General features: G+C 45.9%; 1 protein-coding gene across 1 annotated transcript in view; it reads left to right on the plus strand.

Moving 5' to 3' along the window:
- LOC123769400 (axoneme-associated protein mst101(2)-like) overlaps window positions 1-19,992 on the plus strand; it is a 134,239-nt gene extending 114,247 nt beyond the window's left edge. The window contains exon 2 of the mRNA XM_069310186.1: window positions 17,562-19,992. Coding sequence (XP_069166287.1) covers window positions 17,562-19,992 — 2,431 coding nt within the window. The remainder of the gene's footprint in view (window positions 1-17,561) is intronic.
- The last annotated feature ends 2,462 nt before the right edge of the window (window positions 19,993-22,454 follow it).

The raw sequence follows: 22,454 nt of genomic DNA on the forward strand, positions 1-22,454 counted from the left end.
AACGACCTCCCGCCACTCACACTAGTAGATAACGACCTCCGCCACTCACACTAGTAGATAACGACCTCCCGCCACTCACACTAGTAGATAACGACCTCTCACCACTCACACTAGTAGATAACGACCTCCCGCCACTCACACTAGTAGATAACGACCTCCCGCCACTCACACTAGTAGATAACGACCTCTCACCACTCTCACTAGTAGATAACGACCTCTCACCACTCACACTAGTAGATAACGACCCTACTACTACCTACACACACCAGACGGTACCAACCTTACCACCACCTACACAAACCAGGTGGTAAGGACACTACCACAACTATAAGACCCCAGACGATAACGACCCTACCATCGTCCCTCCACAAGACCGTTGAATTAAACTACCAGCATCTACCTGTTTACCTTGGTCCCTGTAATCACTGCCCCCGGCGGCTTGCTCTTTGACCTTGCCTTTTCACTGCTATTGTCCGAAGTAGGCGCCAGAATCCGGTTAACAACCGTGGTGGTTGTTGACCAGACCACACACTAGAAGGTGAAGGGACGACGACGTTTCGGTCCGTCCTGGACCATTCTCAAGTCGATTGAGAATGGTCCAGGACGATTGAGAATCGACTTGAGAATGGCCCAGGACGGACCGAAACGTCGTCGTCCCTTCACCTTCTAGTGTGTGGTCTGGTCAACTTACTTCAGCCACGTTATTGTGACTCATCGCCTGCACTGGCAAGGAGATAGGCTCCATATGCCTCATTAAGTGACCTCCGGGTTACTGGAGAGCACAATCTCTGCCGCACTTTCCAACACCACGAGGTGGTGTTCCTTCAGTGGATCACAATTCTACGGATCAGGTGCCAAATTCACGAAGCAGTTACGCAAGCACTTACGAACCTGTACATCTTTCCTCAATCTTTGCCGGCTTCGGATATATTTATTAAACAGTTTACACGCATGAAAACTTCCCAATCAACTGTTGTTATTGTTATAAACAGCCTCCTGGTACTTCGGAGCTCACTAACTGTTTAATGATTGTAAACAAAGCCGGCAAAGATTGAGAAAAGATGTACAGGTCCGTAAGTGCTTGCGTAACTGCTTCGTGAATCTGGCCCAAGGAACACATTGTATATTTTGCCTATTTACCTTTGACCACATGAGTACGAAAATGGTACTTGACAAGTTCGTTAATGAGAAGCCGCTCTGTGAGTAGCTCTTGGAACACCACATTTTGTGGCCGAGTGTGGCTTGTGAAGATCCGAGACGGAGTCTACTAACTATTCTTCTTCATTCTTAACAAAGGAAAACCTTAAAGATGTGCTGATGTTATCTTCAAGCAGTCTTCATGGCGCACGTGTATCACAGCACTATTCTCAAGGAGACAACAATACACAATGCTCTCTGTCCCCTGCTCTTGTAAGGAATAATTTTAGTGCGTCCACTTGGGCTCTTGTTCCCGGGCCCGGCGGCGGCCTGCGCGGCTAATTATACCTTTTAAATCGTGTAATATTGCAGGACGTAAAATTCTGCAGGAGGTCGCGTGCTGCCGGTGTTGACTGAGCACGAAGGGAGAAGATGGGAGGCGAGATGAGGTAAACACAGGCCAGATGGGGTCTGAAGGGAGTGTCTTAGACACCCAGCCGGCACGATAATGAGCAAGAAAAGAAGGAAATAAAATACGAAGCCTGAAGGTACAAAAGACGAGAAGTAAGACTGGGCGAGAAGTAAGACTGGGCGAGAAGTAAGAGGGAGCCGGTCGGCCGAGCGGACAGCACGCTGTACTTGTGATCCTCTGGTCCTGGGTTCGATCCCAGGCGCCGGTGAGAAACAATGGGCAGAGTTTCTTTCATCCTATGCCCCTGTTACCTAGCAGTAAAATAGGTACCTGGGTGTTAGTCAACTGTCACGGGCTGCTTCCTGGGGGTGGAGGCCTGGTCGAGGACCGGGCCGCGGGGACACTAAAAGCCCCGAAATCATCTCAAGATAACCTCAAGATAGAAGAGGAAGATCAATGACGAATGTAAACACGAATATCCGTCCAAGGTGACATCAAACCTTAATACGTCTACGTCTACGCTGTAATTATACTTTAACATTAGTTACTACGGTGACTCAGAGCGAACACTGCGGTAATTATGGGGATAAAGCGCCAAGCCAATATAACTCTGTAGCACTAGGAATAATTACGCGCTTGAAGGAACGTTCGGATAAGTATGCATATAACAGGTTTCGGCTGACCTACTACAAGACTGGAGGGAATATACTTCAAGTCATCCAACGTCTTATAGCCGGATTACTCGCGAACACAGATGCTGGAAGGCTACAGAGGGATTCTGACATGTAACGGTATATTAGGTATGCTTTGGGGAGGATTTAACCTCATGTGGAGGATGTAAATGCTTCGTGGTGATCACCTGAGATCAAAACGGGGTCTCGGCTGGTAGGACATAGTATACCTGAGCTTTTGTGTGATTTTTCTCGTAGTCACTCCCACAATAATGGTTATTTTGACCATGACGGTAATCATTGTATACATTATTATTTTCGTAAGCAATTACCATTTACCATAATCATAATGATCCTCAGCAACACGAGGCTCTTCAATGTTTACATTGTCCGGTCAGGTCGAGTTGCGGGCCGCCTCCGTGTCCCTGGAGGCACGGCCGCCTCCGTGTCCCTGGAGGCACGGCCGCCTCCGTGTCCCCGGAGCCACGGCCGCCTCCGTGTCCCTGGAGGCACGGCCGCCTCCGAACCCTTAGAGGAGGAGGAGAAGGTAGAAGAAGGAGGGAGGTGGAAAAGAAAAGGAGGGTGGCTAAAGAGAAAAGGAGGGAGGTGGAAAAGAAAGGGAGGGAGGCGGAAGAGAAAGGGACTGAAGGAGGTGGGAGGAGAAGCTGGTAGGGAGAGGAGGAGGCAGGTGGAAGGTGTGGAAAATACCCACTGATCTGTTTTGCTAGAATTATAGCATCTAGGTACAGACCACTGAACAATGGAAGCACGTGACTAGGCCTATATATTGACCACATTTAGTTATGTAGTGTCATGACCCAATTCCTGCTCACAGAGGCTACACCTGGAGTGTTCAGGATTGGGAGATCGTCACCTGTAGCCACCTGCCACAGGTAAACACCTGCAGCCACCTGCCACAGGTAACGGTAACCCAACCTGATCCTGGCAACCACTGTGTCGCACAGTCTGGTCCACGTTTTGTGCTGCCCATAAACACAGGTTACGATCCTAAACAATTCAAAGCTTTTTATACTGGTTGCTTTCAGGCCTTTGGGAGTCTGTAATTTCTCTCCTATTAGACCCGAGTGGAACTATATAGTCTTGACAACAGAGATGGGGATACCTAGGTCTAATTAAACGTCATTCTTGATACACACTAATTTGGCTGCAATGTCTGTCATTATGAAAGGTTATATTTATGTGGGATGGCATCCACACGAAACATTCTAAACCCATCATTTTGTGCAGCGAGCAGGTTATTTACAATTGCTGTCGATCTTGTAGAAGTTTTCAAGTGCTTGAAGAACAGACTTTGAATCACAAAATATTATTCCTCCTCCTGTGTTTGTTAATGTTCTGGTGGCTAGCTGTTGTGGCGTTAGTTCTGTTTGTGTTGGGGTCAGCCCGTTGTTTAACCTGACACTGAGTGTGTGTGTGTGCAAGTGTTGTTTGTATAAATTTTATATGCTGATGCAGTCTTTCCTGTTGGTTGGATTGAGCCGTCTGTGTAGACAGTGCTAGTAAGATCTTAGATTTTTATGGAGGGGTCAATTGTTTCAAGTGTGACAGCTTTGAGATGAGCACGATTCTCATTATCATTCTTGGTGACGGGTGTGTATGGCACTTGAATAATGGGGTACAGATAAGTATCAGTCACAGTAAATTGCATTTAAAGGGAATGTTCAGTTTGTGGAGACAGTAAGCATTTTTACTCAGCCATTTATCATACAAGGAGTGAGTTGGTATATTGGCATCAGTCAATAGTGTGTTAACGAATATTATTCCTCCTCCTGTGTTTGTGTTCCTCCTCCTATAAACAATAATATATATCTGAGAAGAGGTTGCAGTCTAGTTTGGGTATTTGCAACAATACAAATGTTATCAGCATAACAGATGACAGCTTCGTCAGCTAATGTGGGAATATCAATTAATAATTTGTGCATCAGGACATTGAACAGTGATGGGCTAAGCACTCAACCCTGGGGTGTACCCAACTCAAAGGGTGCACAATGTTTACGTTTGACCCCCTTTAAAAGTACTGAGGGGGTTCTGTTACACAGGTACCCCTGAGTCATGTCAACAGTCTTCCCTTAACTCCAAAAACTGACTAATTGTTCTAAGATCTATTATTTCTCTATTTCCTGTACCAAAAGAAGTTAGGAGTTCAATAAATTCCACCTAAGAGCTTGGTTCCTGTCTAATAAAATATTCATGAAAGCAAGTTTGAGTGATTCTTCAGGCAGGAAACCATAGAGGTCAGGAGCAAGTTGGTGTCTTATTAGAAACATTAACCTATCTAGGATAAGCCTCTCAAAAACTTTACACACACAGGATATGAGAGAGAGAGAGAGAGAGAGAGAGAGAGAGAGAGAGAGAGAGAGAGAGAGAGAGAGAGAGAGAGAGAGAGAGAGAGAGAGAGAGAGAGAGAGAGAGAGAGAGAAATACGACGCTATCTCTAATACCACAACTTGGCGGCCACAAATCACTACACTTGCTGATACTAATTACCTGACGAACACGACCTGTGAATGCCCCCAGAAACCTTCTGACGACCACACGTGACTCGACTCACCTCCGACGACTTGAAGTGACGAACGACCGACTCCACCAGCACTTACCTAAGGAGACAAGAGAATCACGTCTTTACATAACATTAACACAAGAGTCATCATGACACACGACATATATCCTAGCGCCGAAATCTGAGAATTCAAAAAATGTCCTCAAGAAACATTACATTTTTACATTTATTAATCCCACTTATCTTTGTTTTGTAAAAAATAGTTTTAGAAAAATGTAAATCACCAAATGGACGAAAAAACTAAGCATAATTTTTTAATCAATAGATTGATATTTTCAGTACAGATATTATCGCTCAGTGAAATAACATTACCTTGGATAATATTGTTGCGGGTAATATTTTGCACAAGACCGGGGCAGGAAGACATGTAACTGCGTATATAATAATATGTGGGCGGTGTACCTCTCGCCAGGAGGAGAGTTACTATGGCTTTACCTCAGAGCAACACAAGGAGGAAGTCTAAGACGAAAGTGGAGAATAGGGGAAGTGTGGAAGAGGAAGGGGCAAGGTGGACTGGAAGAGGAAGGGGTGAGGGTGGAATGTGGAAGAGGAATAGGGTGGAATTGAGAAGAAAGGAAGACAGGGTGATGTGGGAAAGGGAGGAGGGAGGGGGGGGGGGGAGGGTTGCAGATTAGGTTATTCACTTACGACACTTTAAGAACCTGTTGCCGTCTCATTTTCCGGATATAATGAGTAAATTTCCATTATCCGGATTCTATAATAAACTATAACTAGGGCTGAGCAACTTTGTCTCCGTTATAGAGTTTTTTTTGTCATTAGTCTCATAGAATTCATAATCTGTACTGTTGGGAAAATAATCCTGCCTTGACATATATATATATATATATATATATATATATATATATATATATATATATATATATATATATATATATATATATATATATATATATATATATATATGATCGCCTAGATCCAGAATCCCTTCGTGTAGCAGTGGCCCTCCGCCTTGGTGCCCCAATTCACACTGAATACAAGTGTATTTGCAACAGGGTGGAAGCAGACCAATACGGACTGCATGGGTTGCATTGCGGAAGCACAAAGGGCTGGCATGCAAGACACAACGAGGCCAATGACATCATCAAGAGAAGCCTCGTCTCAGCTGGGTGCCCAGCGGAGAGAGAACCTCGCATCCTAGGGGTCTAAAACCCGAATTTCCCCGCACTTCGCCCTGATGGCATCACCATATACTCATGGAAGGAGGGTAGACAGTTGGTGTGGGACTACACATGTGTATCCACCCTGGCTGACACCTATGTACACTTCGGAGCTGATCAAGCAGGTGGGGCGGCCAACCACAGGGAAACAGCTAAATCACTCAAGTACAGGCGACTGGAAGGTCAATACCTCTTTGTTCCCATAGCGTCTGAGACGCATGGCCCCTGGGGCAAGAGTGCCTTGAGATTTCTCAAGGAATTGGGTTCCAAGCTCATTGACGTCACCAGAGACCCAAGGGCTTCCAGTTTTTTGTTTCAGCGTCTCAGTGTGGCGATCCAGAGGGGAAATGCTTGCTGCGTCCTCGGTTCCTGTCCAGAAGCGGAGGAGCTTCAAGAGATCCATAACCTTTAGGCATTTGTCTTGTATGTTTTGTAACCTTTAAATACACAATAAAGGAAAAAAAAAAAGCAAGGGGGTGGTAGGAGAAAAGCACACAGAAACTGTATTGGAGGGGACCTACATTCCCTCCAATGCGTTATGTGTGGTTTCCTCCGAGGCTATGGGTCCCCCTTCTTCCAGCCAGAGGTGGTACTCCCTTCCCTATATATATATATATATATATATATATATATATATATATATATATATATATATATATATATATATATATATATATATATATATATACTGGTAATCCATTGGGATCTTTTTACTCGTAAAAACTATACAAATTACAAACTTTTTGAGTTGTAAATCATGTAAATGTGATAATTATTGAGAATCTACCAATTCTTTATAATTTCATACAGGCCAAAGCTTGAAAAATACAATCCACTGCACCTTGTATTATTGAAATACAATATTAACATCTAAATGAATCGTATGTGTTGTTAACATTTTCTCCATCGGAGTTGTAGTTACTTAAAGCTCTACATCTATAATTTGTATAATATAAACAATGCAAATAACACGTTATAACCTATGTAATTTTGTTGCAACAGTTCACACCCTTTGGAGAGCAGAGGACTGAGTGCACCGTTTCCCCTGGAGTAATTAAGTATCGTCTGAAATATAAATAAATAAATAAATAAATATGTTTATTCAGGTAAGGTACATACATACATACAAGTGATGTTACATTAATGGATTGATATATAGATAGAGCTAGTACATACAATGCCTAAAGCCACTATTACTCAATGCGTAATAGATTAATTCACAAATATTCAACCGGTGCCTAACCAGAGACTGGATACATTGGATACAGACCCATGAGCCGCCGTGTCATTTGGATACAGACCCGTGGGGCGCTGTGCCATTTGGAAACATGAAAAATGGAAAACATTGCATGAATACTCACACAATTCGGGTTAGGTAAGGGTTCATTATTTAGCTAAGTTCTGAAACACTTTTAAGCGAGCGACTAGTTTTCTCTAACCTGGTTCATCCTTTATACCAGGCAACGTATTACCAACTTGTTCTTCCAGCTTGCCAGACTTTTCTAGCTGAGTTAGGGTAATATTCAGTCCGTCCTCCGAAGGTTTCCCAATATCAAGAAAACGGTCAGTATACTGTGTCCTCTCCTAACCTACCAGAGGAAAACGGGACAGTACGTCACTTCCGCGAGCCGCTTCCATTTTCTAGTACGACGATTTTTGGCCTTATGTACCTCATGTGGGGATTGACCTGTGATTTACATTTATTTAATTTATTTTAATTTATATTTTACGTTAATTTATATTTATTTTGATAGCAAACTGTGATGGTTAAAGTGGCCTGTATTTCACCTCACAAATTGCTTCCTTACACATTCTGGGGGTTTATGGTTTATATGTAGTCAACGATATAAATTATTGGTTAGTAGATATTCACTACAATATTAGACTTCATATTATTAACTAAAATGGGGAGGCTTTATCTTATTATTGTTGTTATATCGTAGACAACCAGTATGAACACTGAGGAATAAGCCAGTTGATACACTTTGTGAGTGTGGCTGGCCTCCAACTCCTGTACGGGAGTACTAGGTTACTAGTGCTAATTCTTGTTCCTCTTCTGTTCCACCTGTCACAGGGCACTCACAAACAATAGCAGTATCCCTAATATGACAACTATATCAGAGGAAACATTGGTATATTGATTACGAGATAAGGACCAAGGAATATTTACCTGGTTTTTGTCGATGTCTCGTGCCCTAACCGGAATATATCCTAAATCTAAATATTAAAAGTCCTCTAATAAGCTAGATACTATAGGAGTTAGAAAAGACACCTCGCTTGATAATAAACGTAGTTGCGTGTTGATAACGGAAGAACTTTACTCCCATAATACCGCTGTCCAAGGGAGAATTATCGGAACTAGATTTGCCCCAGGGACTGATGTTAAAATTACTGGCCGCAGGCACTCTGGTGTAGGTAAAGTAGTTCATCAACCATACGCTCTAGTTTCGAATACACAAAGAATTACACTTATTGAACTACTTTACCTCCACTAGAGATCATTCAAAAGGAGCAATGCATTCTTTTATTGAAAACTGGCCCGTTGATCGGCAGCACCAAGCTATAACTGATGTTGGAGGAGCCCGTTCTCTTTATTCCTCTCCGTAAACATGAAATTCATTAGCCTAGCTAAAACCGTCAAAGTCTACTCTCCCCATCTAACATACCGAAGCCGATACTCACCAGTCCCTAAAAGCCTCAAGACCAAGGGAGTTTTAATTTCGCCAAGTTACCGAGATTTGTACTATGGGGTCAAATGCGTAAACAAATGTAGTGCTGAGAATGAGGATGGGCTGGTTGAGACCATGTGCGTTCACAAAACATTTGATACCGCTTCCTATAGTACTTTGACACGAACTTTCCGCATCAGGGGCAAGAATTATAATCAAATTTTCATCCACATACTTGCGACGGAGGTCCATCAGTAGGACACTGAACAATGAAGAGGACGTTGCTTTAGTTCAGGTCTTTAGTTGATCAGCAAACAGTTGATAAACAAGGTCAGCCTAGTGTGAACAATACCAAGTCCTATCAGAGCAGTTTCCCACCATGCTGGAGGTGATTCAGCGAATGACAGTAACCAGTAAGCCAGTAACATCTCGAAGCTTATATGGTTCTGCTAAGGAGTACCAAGTTTTCGGTCAAGACCCGTGGACTTCAAATTAGACACTTATCAAATCGCGAGAACGTCCTGGTAGAGAGAGAGAGGGATGAAGCTCCATGAAAGGATGACCCAGAGTAACGTCAGGAACTACTACTTTTGATTAAGGGTAGTAAATTAAATGGATTTGAAACAGAGGTAGTATAAGAAGATTCCATGTATAGCTTATAGGTCGATACTGTACGAACAAGGAGTTTCGGGATTCATTACGCGCACACACACACTCTCTCTCTCTCTCTCTCTCTCTCTCTCTCTCTCTCTCTCTCTTACACAACATGACATCACTTTCACCTGCCGGGCGAGGTACCAAGACACCTGTCATTACTCAGGTGAGCACATGTCTTGTTAATAAGCTCTCCGTGATGCTAGTTGCTGCTTGTTAAGCAAGATGATGGTTGGATGAGGGCTAACAATGGCGGGACGAGCTGGGGATGGGGGTAGGACAAGACCACTTTAACAAATGGATTTAAGAAACAGGAAATTCATTATATATATATATATATATATATATATATATATATATATATATATATATATATATATATATATATATATATATATATAATCTAACTAATTTATTTTTCCTCCATTATGTCTACTACATATATTTCTCTCTAACACACACGCGCGCGCGCGCACACACACACACACACACACACACACACACACACACACACACACACACACACACACACACACACACATCCGTAGGAAGTAACACGTAGTAGCTATCTAACGTCCAGGTACCTATTTACTGCTAGATGAACAAGGGCAACAGGGTGAAACTCTGCCCATTTGTTTCTGCCTCCGCCGGGGATCGAGCCGTGCCCTTAGGACTACGACCCCAAAGCGCAGTCCACACAGCCGCGAGGCCCCTGTGTGTACTCACCTAATTGTGCTTGCGGGGGCTGAGCTCTGGCTCTTTGGTCCCCGCCTCTCAACTGTCAATCAACTAATGTACAGGTTCCTGAGCCTACTGGGCTCTATCATATCTACACTTAAAGCTGTGTATGGAGTCAGCCTCCACCACATCACTTCCTAATGCATTCCATTTGTCTACTACTCTGACACTGAAAAAATTCTAAGTGTGTGTGTGCATGTGTGTGCGTGCGTTAGTGTAGACTAGAGAAAACGCCCTGGGAGTGGATATAACACCAAGCCTATCTCCGGAGGCTTATATCAATTAAATAACGCCAGTTGAATACTCTACACGAGCAAAAGTCAAGACATGGTTCAGGAACTTGAATAAGGAGGATTTGAGATAATTGTATACCACCTGTGTGAGGCCAGTTCTCAAGACTGCCGACCCATCGTGGAGCGCCCATCTTAAACACATAAGGAAGCTAGAAAAAGTGCAGTGTGCAACGAGACTCATTCCATAATTGCGAGGTATGAGGAGAGACTGAAGGAACTATTTCATTCACCTGGGCTCTAGGATCCCACCGTGGACCGTGGTGGACGGTCTAGAACCGTCTAGAACGGGGGGTCAACGGTTCGAGTCTCCTAGAGCCCAGGTGAATGGAATGTTTATTTCCACGTTAGTGTGGATGGTAATATATATGACTGAAGGCACCAGACCTGACGACGACGCATGCAAAAGGAGGAGAGACGTGATACAGACCAACCCATCCTTAGATAGTACCTATTGTGACGGTCGTCAATAGTCACCAATTCGTACGTACTTAGCTTTTAGATAGTAGTATACTGACTAGTGAGGAATTCTTTTAAAATAAACGAAGCTAAAAAACAAACTTCCTAGGCCTTGTATAGCACTATATTAGGCCTCACGTATCGTGTATTAGGCATAGGAAGGTTAGGTTAGGTGAGATTAGTTTTTCTTTCGCACCTCGAGTACAAAATAGTTTTCCGGGTTGTCCAACTCAATAGTGCCGATTTCTACTTTCTAATTTCGCTTGTACGTCGGTATATATACTATGGTCCTCATCATTACTATAAGTACTACCAAAATAGGAGAATGAGCTGTAGTACAGACATAAAATACTTAGAGGGAATGATAGAGTAGGAAAAAGAGGAAATATTTACAATGAATATCAATAGAACAAGAGGGCACGGATGGGAGCCTGAGTCTCCCATCCGTGTTGATGAGCAGGTAAATTAGGTAAGGAGTCACTGCAGTAGACAACCCGTAGGCTTGTCAAGAGGGGCAAGAGCTAGAGCTCGATCCTGCAGGCACAATTAGGTGAACACACACACGCACACACACACACACACGCACACACACACACACACACACACACACACACACACACACACACACACACACACACACACACACACACACACGTTAATAAATGGAGTGTATTAGGAAGTGATTTGGTGGAGGCAAACTCCATACACATAATCAAATGTGGATAAGATAGAGCCTAATAGGCTCAGGAATCTGTACACCGGTTGACTGACAGATGAGAGACGGGCCTAAAGTGCCGAAGCCCCACAAGCACAACCAGGTGAGTACACACACACACACACACACACTATAAGTATACCCTCCCAAGGGGTCTGGTAGCTGAGTGGATAGCGTGCAGGACTCGTAATACTGTGGCCCGGGTTCGATTCCCGGACCAGGCAGAAACAAATGGGCAAAGTTTCTTTCACCCTGAATGCCCCTGTTACTTAGCAGTAAATAGGTACCTGGGAGTTAGGCAGCTGTTACGGAGCTGCTTCCTGGGTGGGTGTGTGTGAAAAAAAATTAGTTAGTAGTTAGTAACAGTTGAGAGGCGGGCCGAAAGAGCAAAGCTCAACCCCCGCAAACACAACTAGGCGAATACACACACACACACACACACACACACACACACACACACACACACACACACACACACACTATTAGCTGATGGAACCATGCCTGCAGCCGGGCCATTTGGCATTAAAATATAAAGTGTGTCTGGTGTAGTGACGGATCATTCGTCAGTGACGTGAAGCCTCTCCACAACACTTAAGAGGTTGTGATGCTTCTTATTCACGGATAAGTTCTTCCGTCTTGGTTTCTTGCATTGTTCTTATGGCAACTATTATTATAACTGGTGATTTGTGGAGTCATCCTGGCATGATTTGTGGAGCAGTAATAAACGTAACGGTGCAGTAGGTCAGAATTGTCATTCAAGGCACGCTGTTTACACCCAATTATTTGTCCTTACCAGTCTTGTCAACACATTTATATAATCTCTCAGATGCTCCGTCCAGACTAACTCACTCATCCACAACTCTAATGCCACATAAATGCTTACCAATTTTATTCCAGGTCTAAATTTGTCCAACTTTAATTCCCAATTCCGGACTCTATCTTGATTTTATATTTTCAACACCATCTATTATGAAGTAACATCTTCTAATATGAAGTAACACCATCTATTATGAAGTAACACTATCTATTATGAATTATGAAGCTCACTGTAATTGTACACTATAATCGTGTCGCTCCTCATTCTACACTTCTGAAGAGAAGTGTAACTTCGATTCTGAATATGTAACTACGTAAAATTTTTAATGCTGCAGATTTCATTATTTTGTCTTCATAATGTTGTATAGTGATCAACAATGAAGTGTGGTGGTGGTGGTGGTGAAGGACGTGGTGGTGGTGGTGCTTATCTAATGCTTGTCTAACACTTGACTACGGGAAAGCGAGGTTTAGCATGTTATGCCCCGCCTCCCTGCCTTCTTATACCTGTTGCTGTATCAGTTAACTTTCCTCAAGTTTCAGTTCTTGGTTGAATGCTTTCACACACAAAGTATGTTTATGGTGCAAATTTGTTTAAAGGCTCATTACATTTATCTCCATATATTTGAATACGAAAATTATATTTTTATAACGTAAAACTAATGGCTTTTCTCATCTTAACTCCTGATCATAGCGGCCAAAAAGCCCCGAGTGAGATCTATATATGGTACGAGAACTGTCTTACAGTTCTTCTGTACATTTACCTTTCTAGCTTCTACATATAACTTCTTGTCCTACTTTCTGAATTAAAACAAAAAGTCCTCTTTGATTACCTTCTCTATTCCCCCTGGGGTATCTTGCATGTTGTGGTCATGTCCCCTCTGTTTATTCTCTAAGGTTTAGAGATTTAGTTTCTTTAAGCAGACTTACTTCCTTTTTATCCATAATTATTAAGGCTGAATAATTAAAAGTTGTATTTATTCATCCTTTAACTTAAAAAGGGATTTAGCGAGTGTGATAATAGCATGTGAATGTGTTAAGGGAGAGTCTGGGTAAGCTTCTATGAAGGGATGCATAGACAGATGTTAATCTAGTAGCTTGACACTGTTAGTTGTCGCACTAATCTTGCTGGAAATTCCTTTTCCATTTTGGTTTTGTGTATAATATTGACCTCACATAGGCTGTATAGTTATGTCTTGCATGAGTACACCAGATTACTGCCGATGTTACCCTTGTGTGTGTGTGTGTGTGTGTGTGTGTGTGTGGTGTGTGGGGTGTGTGTGTGTGGTGTGTGTGTGTGGTGTGTGTGTGTGGTGTGTGTGTGTGTGTGTGTGTGTGTGTGTGTGTGTGTGTGTGTGTGTGTGTGGTGTGTGTGTGTGTGTGTGTGTGTGGGGTGTGTGTGTGGGGTGTGTGTGTGTGTGTGTTTGTGTGTGTGTGGTGTGTGTGTGTGTGTGGTGTGTGGGGTGTGTGTGTGTGTGTGTGTGGTGTGTGTGTGGTGTGTGGTGTGTGGGGTGTGTGTGTGTGTGTGTGTGGTGTGTGTGTGGTGTGTGTGGTGTGTGTGTGTGTGTGTGTGTGTGTGTGTGTGGTGTGTGTGTGTGTGGTGTGTGTGTGTGGTGTGTGTGTGTGTGTGTGTGTGTGTGTGTGTGTGTGTGTGTGTGTGTGTGTGTGTGTGTGTGTGTGTGGTGTGTGTGTGTGTGGTGTGTGTGTGTGGTGTGTGTGTGTGTGTGTGTGTGTGTGTGTGTGTGTGTGTGTGTGTGTGTGTGTGTGTGTGTGTGTGTGTGGTGTGTGGTGTGTGTGTGTGGTGTGTGTGTGTGTGTGTGTGGTGTGTGGTGTGTGGTGTGTGGTGTGTGTGTGTGGTGTGTGTGGTGTGTGTGTGGTGTGTGTGGTGTGTGTGGTGTGTGTGTGTGTGTGTGTGGTGTGTGTGTGGTGTGTGTGTGTGTGTGGTGTGTGTGTGTGTGTGGTGTGTGTGTGTGTGGTGTGTGTGTGTGTGGTGTGTGTGTGTGTGGTGTGTATGTGTGTGTGTGGTGTGTGTGTGTGTGTGTGTGTGTGTGTGTGTGTGTGTGTGTGGTGTGTGTGTGTGTGTGTGTGTGTGTGTGTGTGTGTGTGTGTGTGTGTGTGTGTGGTGTGTGTGTGTGTGTGTGTGTGGTGTGTGTGTGTGTGGTGTGTGTGTGTGTGTGTGGTGTGTGTGTGTGTGGTGTGTGTGTGTGTGGTGTGTGTGTGTGTGGTGTGTGTGTGTGTGGTGTGTGTGTGTGTGGTGTGTGTGTGTGTGTGTGTGTGTGTGTGTGTGTGTGTGTGTGTGTGTGTGTGTGTGTGTGTGTGTGTGTGTGTGTGTGGTGTGTGGGGTGTGTGTGTGGTGTGTGTGTGTGTGTGTGTGTGTGTGTGTGTGTGTGTGTGTGTGTGTGTGTGTGTGTGTGGTGTGTGTGTGTGTGTGTGTGTGTGTGTGTGTGTGTATGTATGTGTGTGTGTGTGTGTGTGTGTGTGTGTGTGTGTGTGTGTGTGTGTGTGGTGTGTGGGGTGTGTGTGGGGTGTGTGTGTGGTGTGTGTGTGGTGTGTGTGTGTGTGGTGTGTGTGTGTGTGTGGTGTACTCACCTAGTTGTACTCACCTAGTTGTGTTTGCGGGGGTTGAGCTCTGGCTCTTTGGTCCCGCCTCTCAACCGTCAATCAACAGGTGTACAGATTCCTGAGCCTATCGGGCTCTGTATGTGGTGTGTGTGTGTGTGTGTGTGGTGTGTGTGTGTGTGTGTGTGTGGTGTGTGTGTGTGTGTGGTGTGTGTGTGTGTGGTGTGTGTGTGTGGTGTGTGTGTGTGTGTGTGTGTGTGTGTGTAATTACCTAAGTGTAATTACCTAAGTGTAGTTACAGGATGAGAGCTACGCTCGTGGTGTCCCGTCTTCCCAGCACTCTTTGTCATATAACGCTTTGAAACTACTGACGGTCTTGGCCTCCACCACCTTCTCACTTAACTTGTTCCAACCGTCTACCACTCTATTTGCGAAGGTGAATTTTCTTATATTTCTTCGGCATCTGTGTTTAGCTAGTTTAAATCTATGACCTCTTGTTCTTGAAGTGCCAGGTCTCAGGAATCCTTCCCTGTCGATTTTATCAATTCCTGTTACTATTTTGTACGTAGTGATCATATCACCTCTTTTTCTTCTGTCTTCTAGTTTTGGCATGTTTAATGCTTCCAACCTCTCCTCGTAGCTCGTAATTACCTAAGTGTAATTACCTAAGTGTAGTTACAGGATGAGAGCTACGCTCGTGGTGTCCCGTCTTCCCAGCACTCTTTGTCATATAACGCTTTGAAACTACTGACGGTCTTGGCCTCCACCACCTTCTCACTTAACTTGTTCCAACCGTCTACCACTCTATTTGCGAAGGTGAATTTTCTTATATTTCTTCGGCATCTGTGTTTAGCTAGTTTAAATCTATGACCTCTTGTTCTTGAAATGAAAATTGAAGTGTGTGTGTGTGTGTGTGTGTGTGTGTGTGTGTGTGTGTGTGTGTGTGTGTGTGTGTGTGTGTGTGTGTGTGTGTGTGTGTGTGTGTGGTGTGTGGGGTGTGTGTGTGGTGTGTGTGTGGTGTGTGTGTGTGTGTGTGTGTGGTGTGTGTGTGTGTGTGGTGTGTGTGTGTGTGGTGTGTGTGTGTGGTGTGTGTGTGTGTGTGTGTGTGTGTGTGTGTGTGTGTGTGTGTGTGTGTGTGTGTGTGTGTGTGGTGTGTGTGTGGTGTGTGTGTGTGTGTGGTGTGTGTGTGTGTGTGTGTGTGGTGTGTGTGTGTGTGTGGTGTGTGTGTGTGTGGTGTGTGTGTGTGGTGTGTGTGTGTGTGTGTGTGTGTGTGTGTGTGTGTGTGTGTGTGTGTGTGTGTGTGTGTGTGTGTGTGTGTGTGTGTGTGTGTGTGTGTGTGTGTGTGTGTGTGTGCGCGTGTGCGCGTGTGCGCGCGCGGCCTTTATATCAATTATCAAGTCATTCTTTCTTTCAGATTCCTATAGCAGTCTTCTCGTTTATGGTGTAGATTCAACTGCTCTCTTTTATCTTTCTTCAGTACAATTAAACACACCACCACCATCATTTTGTTCATTTCATTTCTTTATCATGCACCCCATACCCATCCCGTGGGCGGTGGTGGAAAGGGTTATAGAGGCACATAATGGGTTTAGGAACTGAACCTCAGTGTTCATTTAGAAAAACAAGTGACAGTCTCGTGAAGCTAGATATACAATTGTTCCATCAACACTTATTAAATATTACTTGCTATCATCATCACTTTTATATGAACTATTATTTGTAACTCATCATTTCCAGAAGGATGCCATCTTATTTAGTTTTTTTTTTACGCTGCAGCGCTTAGACGAAGTCCAGACGACATAAGGGGCCAGATTCATGAAGCAGTTACACAAGCACTTACGAACGTGTACATCTTTCCTCAATCTTTGACGGCTTTTGTTACATTTATTAAACAATTTACAAGCATGAAAACTTCCCAGTCAACTGTTGTTATTGCTATCAACAGCCTCCTGGTGCTTGGGAACTCATTAAATGTTTAATAATTATAAACAAAGCCGTCAAAGATTGAGAAAAGATGTACAGGTTCGTAAGTGCTTGCGTAACTACTTCGTGAATCTGGCCCCTGGTGCTTTACTACAGATGGAGAGGCAGCCCACCCGCTCAGTATTCAGCCCGGCACTACACATGCTGTCAAATAATGCTGGCTCTCAGGCTACTGTATAAACATTTACATATTATTTCTACCGTCACATTTTCTATTTTATTTTCTGCATACACGTCACATCTCTCGTGTACTGCACCTCCGTAATAATTAGCGGCCAACACAAACTTATACTCCGAGCTATGACGTCATAACATCACGGAATGGGGTTCTTGAGATAAATTAGTAGTCATAAAACCCTTCTTCTTACTTTTAATTCTTCGTGAATTCCCGGTCACGATGTCGTATTTTTGGGAAGAAACTCTTACAAAGCTTCGCCTCACTCTCCGGCACAACCACTTCTGACGTCACTAAACTGCTGCAGAACGGAAACATTTCGAAACGTCGACTATTACAACAAGAGCGCTACAACCAGCGAACTTGTGGCATGAGCCCCCCCCCCCCCCCACCTCCCGAGTCATCGACAGGGAGGAGACATCGTGAGTGTTATGGTAAAAGTCTGTAAGACATCTTTTGGTGGTGAAAAGCCATCTGTGAAGTCGCTTTTAATGGCAGGAAACAATCCCATTTGTCTGTTTTAATAGCACGACCCATCAAAGAAACTATTGTTTAAGAGGGAAGGAACTTCGGTGTCAATATTTTACTGGAAATTACGTCTCACATTCGACCTGTCCGGCGGCAAGGGACGCCAAGCATCAGGCGGCAAGGGACGCCAAGCATCAGGCGGCAAGGGACGCCAAGCATCAGGCAACAAGGGTCGCCAAGCATCAGGCGGCAAGGGACGCCAAGCATCAGGCGGCAAGGGACGCCAAGCATCAGGCAACAAGGGTCGCCAAGCATCAGGCGGCAAGGGACGCCAAGCATCAGGCGGCAAGGGACGCCAAGCATCAGGCAACAAGGGACGCCAAGCATCAGGCAACAAGGGTCGCCAAGCATCAGGCGGCAAGGGACGCCAAGCATCAGGCGGCAAGGGACGCCAAGCATCAGGCAACAAGGGACGCCAAGCATCAGGCAACAAGGGACGCCAAGCATCAGGCGGCAAGGGACGCCAAGCATCAGGCAACAAGGGACGCCAAGCATCAGGCAACAAGGGACGCCAAGCATCAGGCGGCAAGGGACGCCAAGCATCAGGCGGCAAGGGACGCCAAGCATCAGGCGGCAAGGGACGCCAAGCATCAGGCGGCAAGGGACGCCAAGCATCAGGCGGCAAGGGACGCCAAGCATCAGGCAACAAGGGACGCCAAGCATCAGGCGGCAAGGGACGCCAAGCATCAGGCGGCAAGGGACGCCAAGCATCAGGCAACAAGGGACGCCAAGCATCAGGCAACAAGGGACGCCAAGCATCAGGCGGCAAGGGACGCCAAGCATCAGGCGGCAAGGGACGCCAAGCATCAGGCAACAAGGGACGCCAAGCATCAGGCAGCAAGGGTCGCCAAGCATCAGGCGGCAAGGGACGCCAAGCATCAGGCAACAAGGGACGCCAAGCATCAGGCGGCAAGGGACGCCAAGCATCAGGCAACAAGGGACGCCAAGCATCAGGCGGCAAGGGACGCCAAGCATCAGGCAACAAGGGACGCCAAGCATCAGGCGGCAAGGGACGCCAAGCATCAGGCAACAAGGGACGCCAAGCATCAGGCAACAAGGGACGCCAAGCATCAGGCGGCAATGGACGCCAAGCATCAGGCGGCAAGGGACGCCAAGCATCAGGCGGCAAGGGACGCCAAGCATCAGGCGGCAAGGGACGCCAAGCATCAGGCAACAAGGGACGCCAAGCATCAGGCGGCAATGGACGCCAAGCATCAGGCGGCAAGGGACGCCAAGCATCAGGCGGCAAGGGACGCCAAGCATCAGGCGGCAAGGGACGCCAAGCATCAGCAACAAGGGACGCAAGCATCAGGCAACAAGGGACGCCAAGCATCAGGCGGCAATGGACGCCAAGCATCAGCGGCAAGGGACGCCAAGCATCAGGCAACAAGGGAACGCCAAGGATCAGGCAACAAGGGTCGCCAAGCATCAGGCGGCAAGGACGCCAAGCATCAGGCAACAAGGGACGCCAAGCATCAGGCGGCAAGGGACGCCAAGCAACAGGCGGCAAGGGACGCCAAGGATCAGGCAACAAGGGACGCCAAGGATCAGGCAACAAGGGACGCCAAGCATCAGGCAACAAGGGACGCCAAGGATCAGGCAACAAGGGACGCCAAGCATCAGGCAACAAGGGACGCCAACCATCCAGCGGCAAGGGACGACAACCATCAGGCAACAAGGGACGCCAAGCATCAGGCAACAAGGGACGCCAACCATCAGGCAACAAGGGACGCCAAGGATCAGGCAACAAGGGACGCCAACCATCCAGCGGCAAGGGACGACAACCATCAGGCAACAAGGGACGCCAAGCATCAGGCAACAAGGGACGCCAACCATCAGGCAACAAGGGACGCCAAGCATCAGGTAGCAAGGGACGCCAAGCATCAGGCAGCAAGGGACGCCAAGCATCAGGCAGCAAGGGACGCCAAGCATCAGGCAACAAGGGACGCCAAGCATCAGGCAACAAGGGACGCCAAGCATCAGGCAACAAGGGACGCCAAGCATCAGGCCGCAAGGGACGCCAAGCATCAGGCGGCAAGGGACGCCAAGCATCAGGCCGCAAGGGACGCCAACCATCCAGCGGCAAGGGACGACAACCATCAGGCAACAAGGGACGCCAAGCATCAGGCAGCAAGGGTCGCCAAGCATCAGGCAACAAGGGACGCCAACCATCCAGCGGCAAGGGACGACAACCATCAGGCGGCAAGGGTCGCCAACCATCAGGCGGCAAGGGTCGCCAACCATCAGGCGGCAAGGGACGCCAACCATCAGGCGGCAAGGGACGCCAACCATCAGGCGGCAAGGGACGCCAACCATCAGGCGGCAAGGGACGCCAAAACTATCTGTCGACAAAAATCGCAAAAATCTAATGATAAATATCACAAGTCACCGACGGAAAGTATCTTGATAGGAAATGGTAATAGCGGCTGAGGAAGTTCTATCACCGGCGTTCATATCTGGCGAGAAAAATAACAGAACCCGCAAAATATCTTTTCCCCAAGTATGACGACGTAAGCGGTGACAACGAACAATGTAAATATGTGACCTCTTGTCAAGTCGCCCCTCTATGTGACCTCTTGTCAAGTCGCCCCTCTATGTGACCTCTTGTCATGTCGCCCCTCTATGTGACCTCTTGTCATGTCGCCTCTCTATATGACCTCTTGTCATGTCGCCCCTCTATGTGACCTCTTGTCATGTCGCCCCTCTATGTGACCTCTTGTCATGTCGCCCCACTATGTGACCTCTTGTCATGTCGCCCCTCTATGTGACCTCTTGTCATGTCGCCCCACTATGTGACCTCTTGTCATGTCGCCCCTCTATGTGACCTCTTGTCATGTCGCCTCTGGCCAACAGCGCCGAGTTACACCGGTTTATGACAAGGGCCAAAATATTTCTCATCCAGTAAAGTTGAGTGTGTGAGGGAGGGTGAGGCCAGGATGTTTTGAGATTGGACTCGGATATACGGTTAGTATATTGTAAAGTGACTGTTTTTGAGGAACACACGATCATTTTAATATATTTTTCCGAGAACTCGGCGAATCAAAATATTTTAGCAGAAAGGAACTATTGCGACAACGTGACATATATGTTTTATATAGTGCTGACAAACACGACAACGTATAAAATACTTACAGCTGAGACTGACTTTAGTACGTAGTATAGTGCAGGTTAAATTTAACAATATGAGTGTCTTTTAACGTAAAACTTTTTAGGCGGAAATATATTTTGACGAAAGGGTGGTTACATGACAAGTAAGGGCTAGAGAAATAGTTGTTGATGAGAGAAATTATCAATTAAAAATATCTTGACAATGTAACAATAAAGGAGAATAATGGAAGTAGAGAGAAAGGAAGGACAAACACAGAGATAACAAAATAAAAAATGAGACTAAAAAACACGGTCGTGATGATTTTCTCTTTATTTCATCGTTTCTCTATCCATTTCTTCGTAATTTTGTATCTCGCTTCCTACACGCCATCTTCCCTTCCTTTGGTTTACCCTCCGCCACACACCAACTATCCTCTCACTCTTAAAATATTTCCGCTCATCATCTCCGCCTGGCACCATTATTTTTTTAATTATGCGGGGAAAGCACCAAGCAATTACGACTTTATAACACTTGGAAGGGATCAGGACAAGGATCTGGGACGAGACGGGGAAAGTAGTGTAAAGTAGAAAGTAGTACCCAATCACTTGGACGGTCGGGGATTGAACGCCGGCCAGCATGAAGCGAGACCGTCGCTCTACCGTCCAGTCAAAGTCGTTGGAGCCTGGCACCAAAGAACTCAAAACGTATTCTCGACAACGGCCGAGAATGATCAATGAAGAATGATCACACTTGGATAATAAAGGAATAGTTTTTCTAAGCTCATCGTGGTTCAGTAGGCTGTGTGTGTGCAAGGTGAAGGAGAGTCCAGCGATCAGAGTTCGATCCTATTATTTGCCTCAATATTTCATCTTAATTGCCACGCTTGCTATATCGACCCTGGTACGAGTCCTGTGCTCGTCAAGACGATTGGCACCGATCCTAAAGGCTTCTTTCCACTCAGCAGTAATTGGAAAACTAATCAGAAACTGATTGACAGACCGTGTTTCAAGGAAAATTGGCGGGGTAGGGCTGAAGATGAGCTGCAGAATGATAGAGCTTTAAGTCTGCCAGAAGAGTCAGAAGTCATCTGCACTTGCATCCATCAACAGGGAAGGGGAAGACGGAAAAACAGGAAGAAGTGGACGCCTTAGGGAGAAATGCCTGTACCTGCTTGATTTGGTTCGGAGAGTTCTTCTACTTCCCAAGCTCGGCCCGACGCCAAGCTTGACTTGTGAGAGCTTGCTCCACTAGGCTGTTGCTTGGAGCGGCCCGCAGGTCCACGTATCCACCACAGCCCGGTTGGTCCGGTGTGGGGGAACACTGTGCTAATGTGACCACGGGAGCTCGTGTGTTCCTTGCTATTAACACGAGCAGCAAAGTAAGCCATTATGGCACAGCAGCCAAACACACAGGGTACACTAGGGGCCACAAGAGGCTTCGTCAACACAAAAATGAAGACGTCCATGGAGGAGAGTGCTTACTTTCTTCTAATTTCGCTCTATCATGCTTACGTTGGGTGTTAACAGACACAGGAGCTCCTGCAGAAGGTGACATGGGGTAGAGAGGGGCGTGGGTCGTGTATGGTCACATGTTCTTTCACCTCATGCCACTGTTCACGAGGTTGCAGTATGTGTGTACTCACCTAGTTGTTCTTGCTGGGGATGAGCTCTGGCTCTTTGGTCCCGCCACTCAGCTGTCAATCAACTAGTGTACAGATTCCTGAGCCTACTGGGCTCTATCAAATGTACATTTGAAACTGTGAACGATGTCAGCCTCCACCACATCACTGCCTAATGCATTCCAT

Source organism: Procambarus clarkii, chromosome 66 (genome assembly GCF_040958095.1).
Source record: "Procambarus clarkii isolate CNS0578487 chromosome 66, FALCON_Pclarkii_2.0, whole genome shotgun sequence".
NCBI classification, from domain to species: Eukaryota; Metazoa; Arthropoda; class Malacostraca; order Decapoda; family Cambaridae; genus Procambarus; species Procambarus clarkii.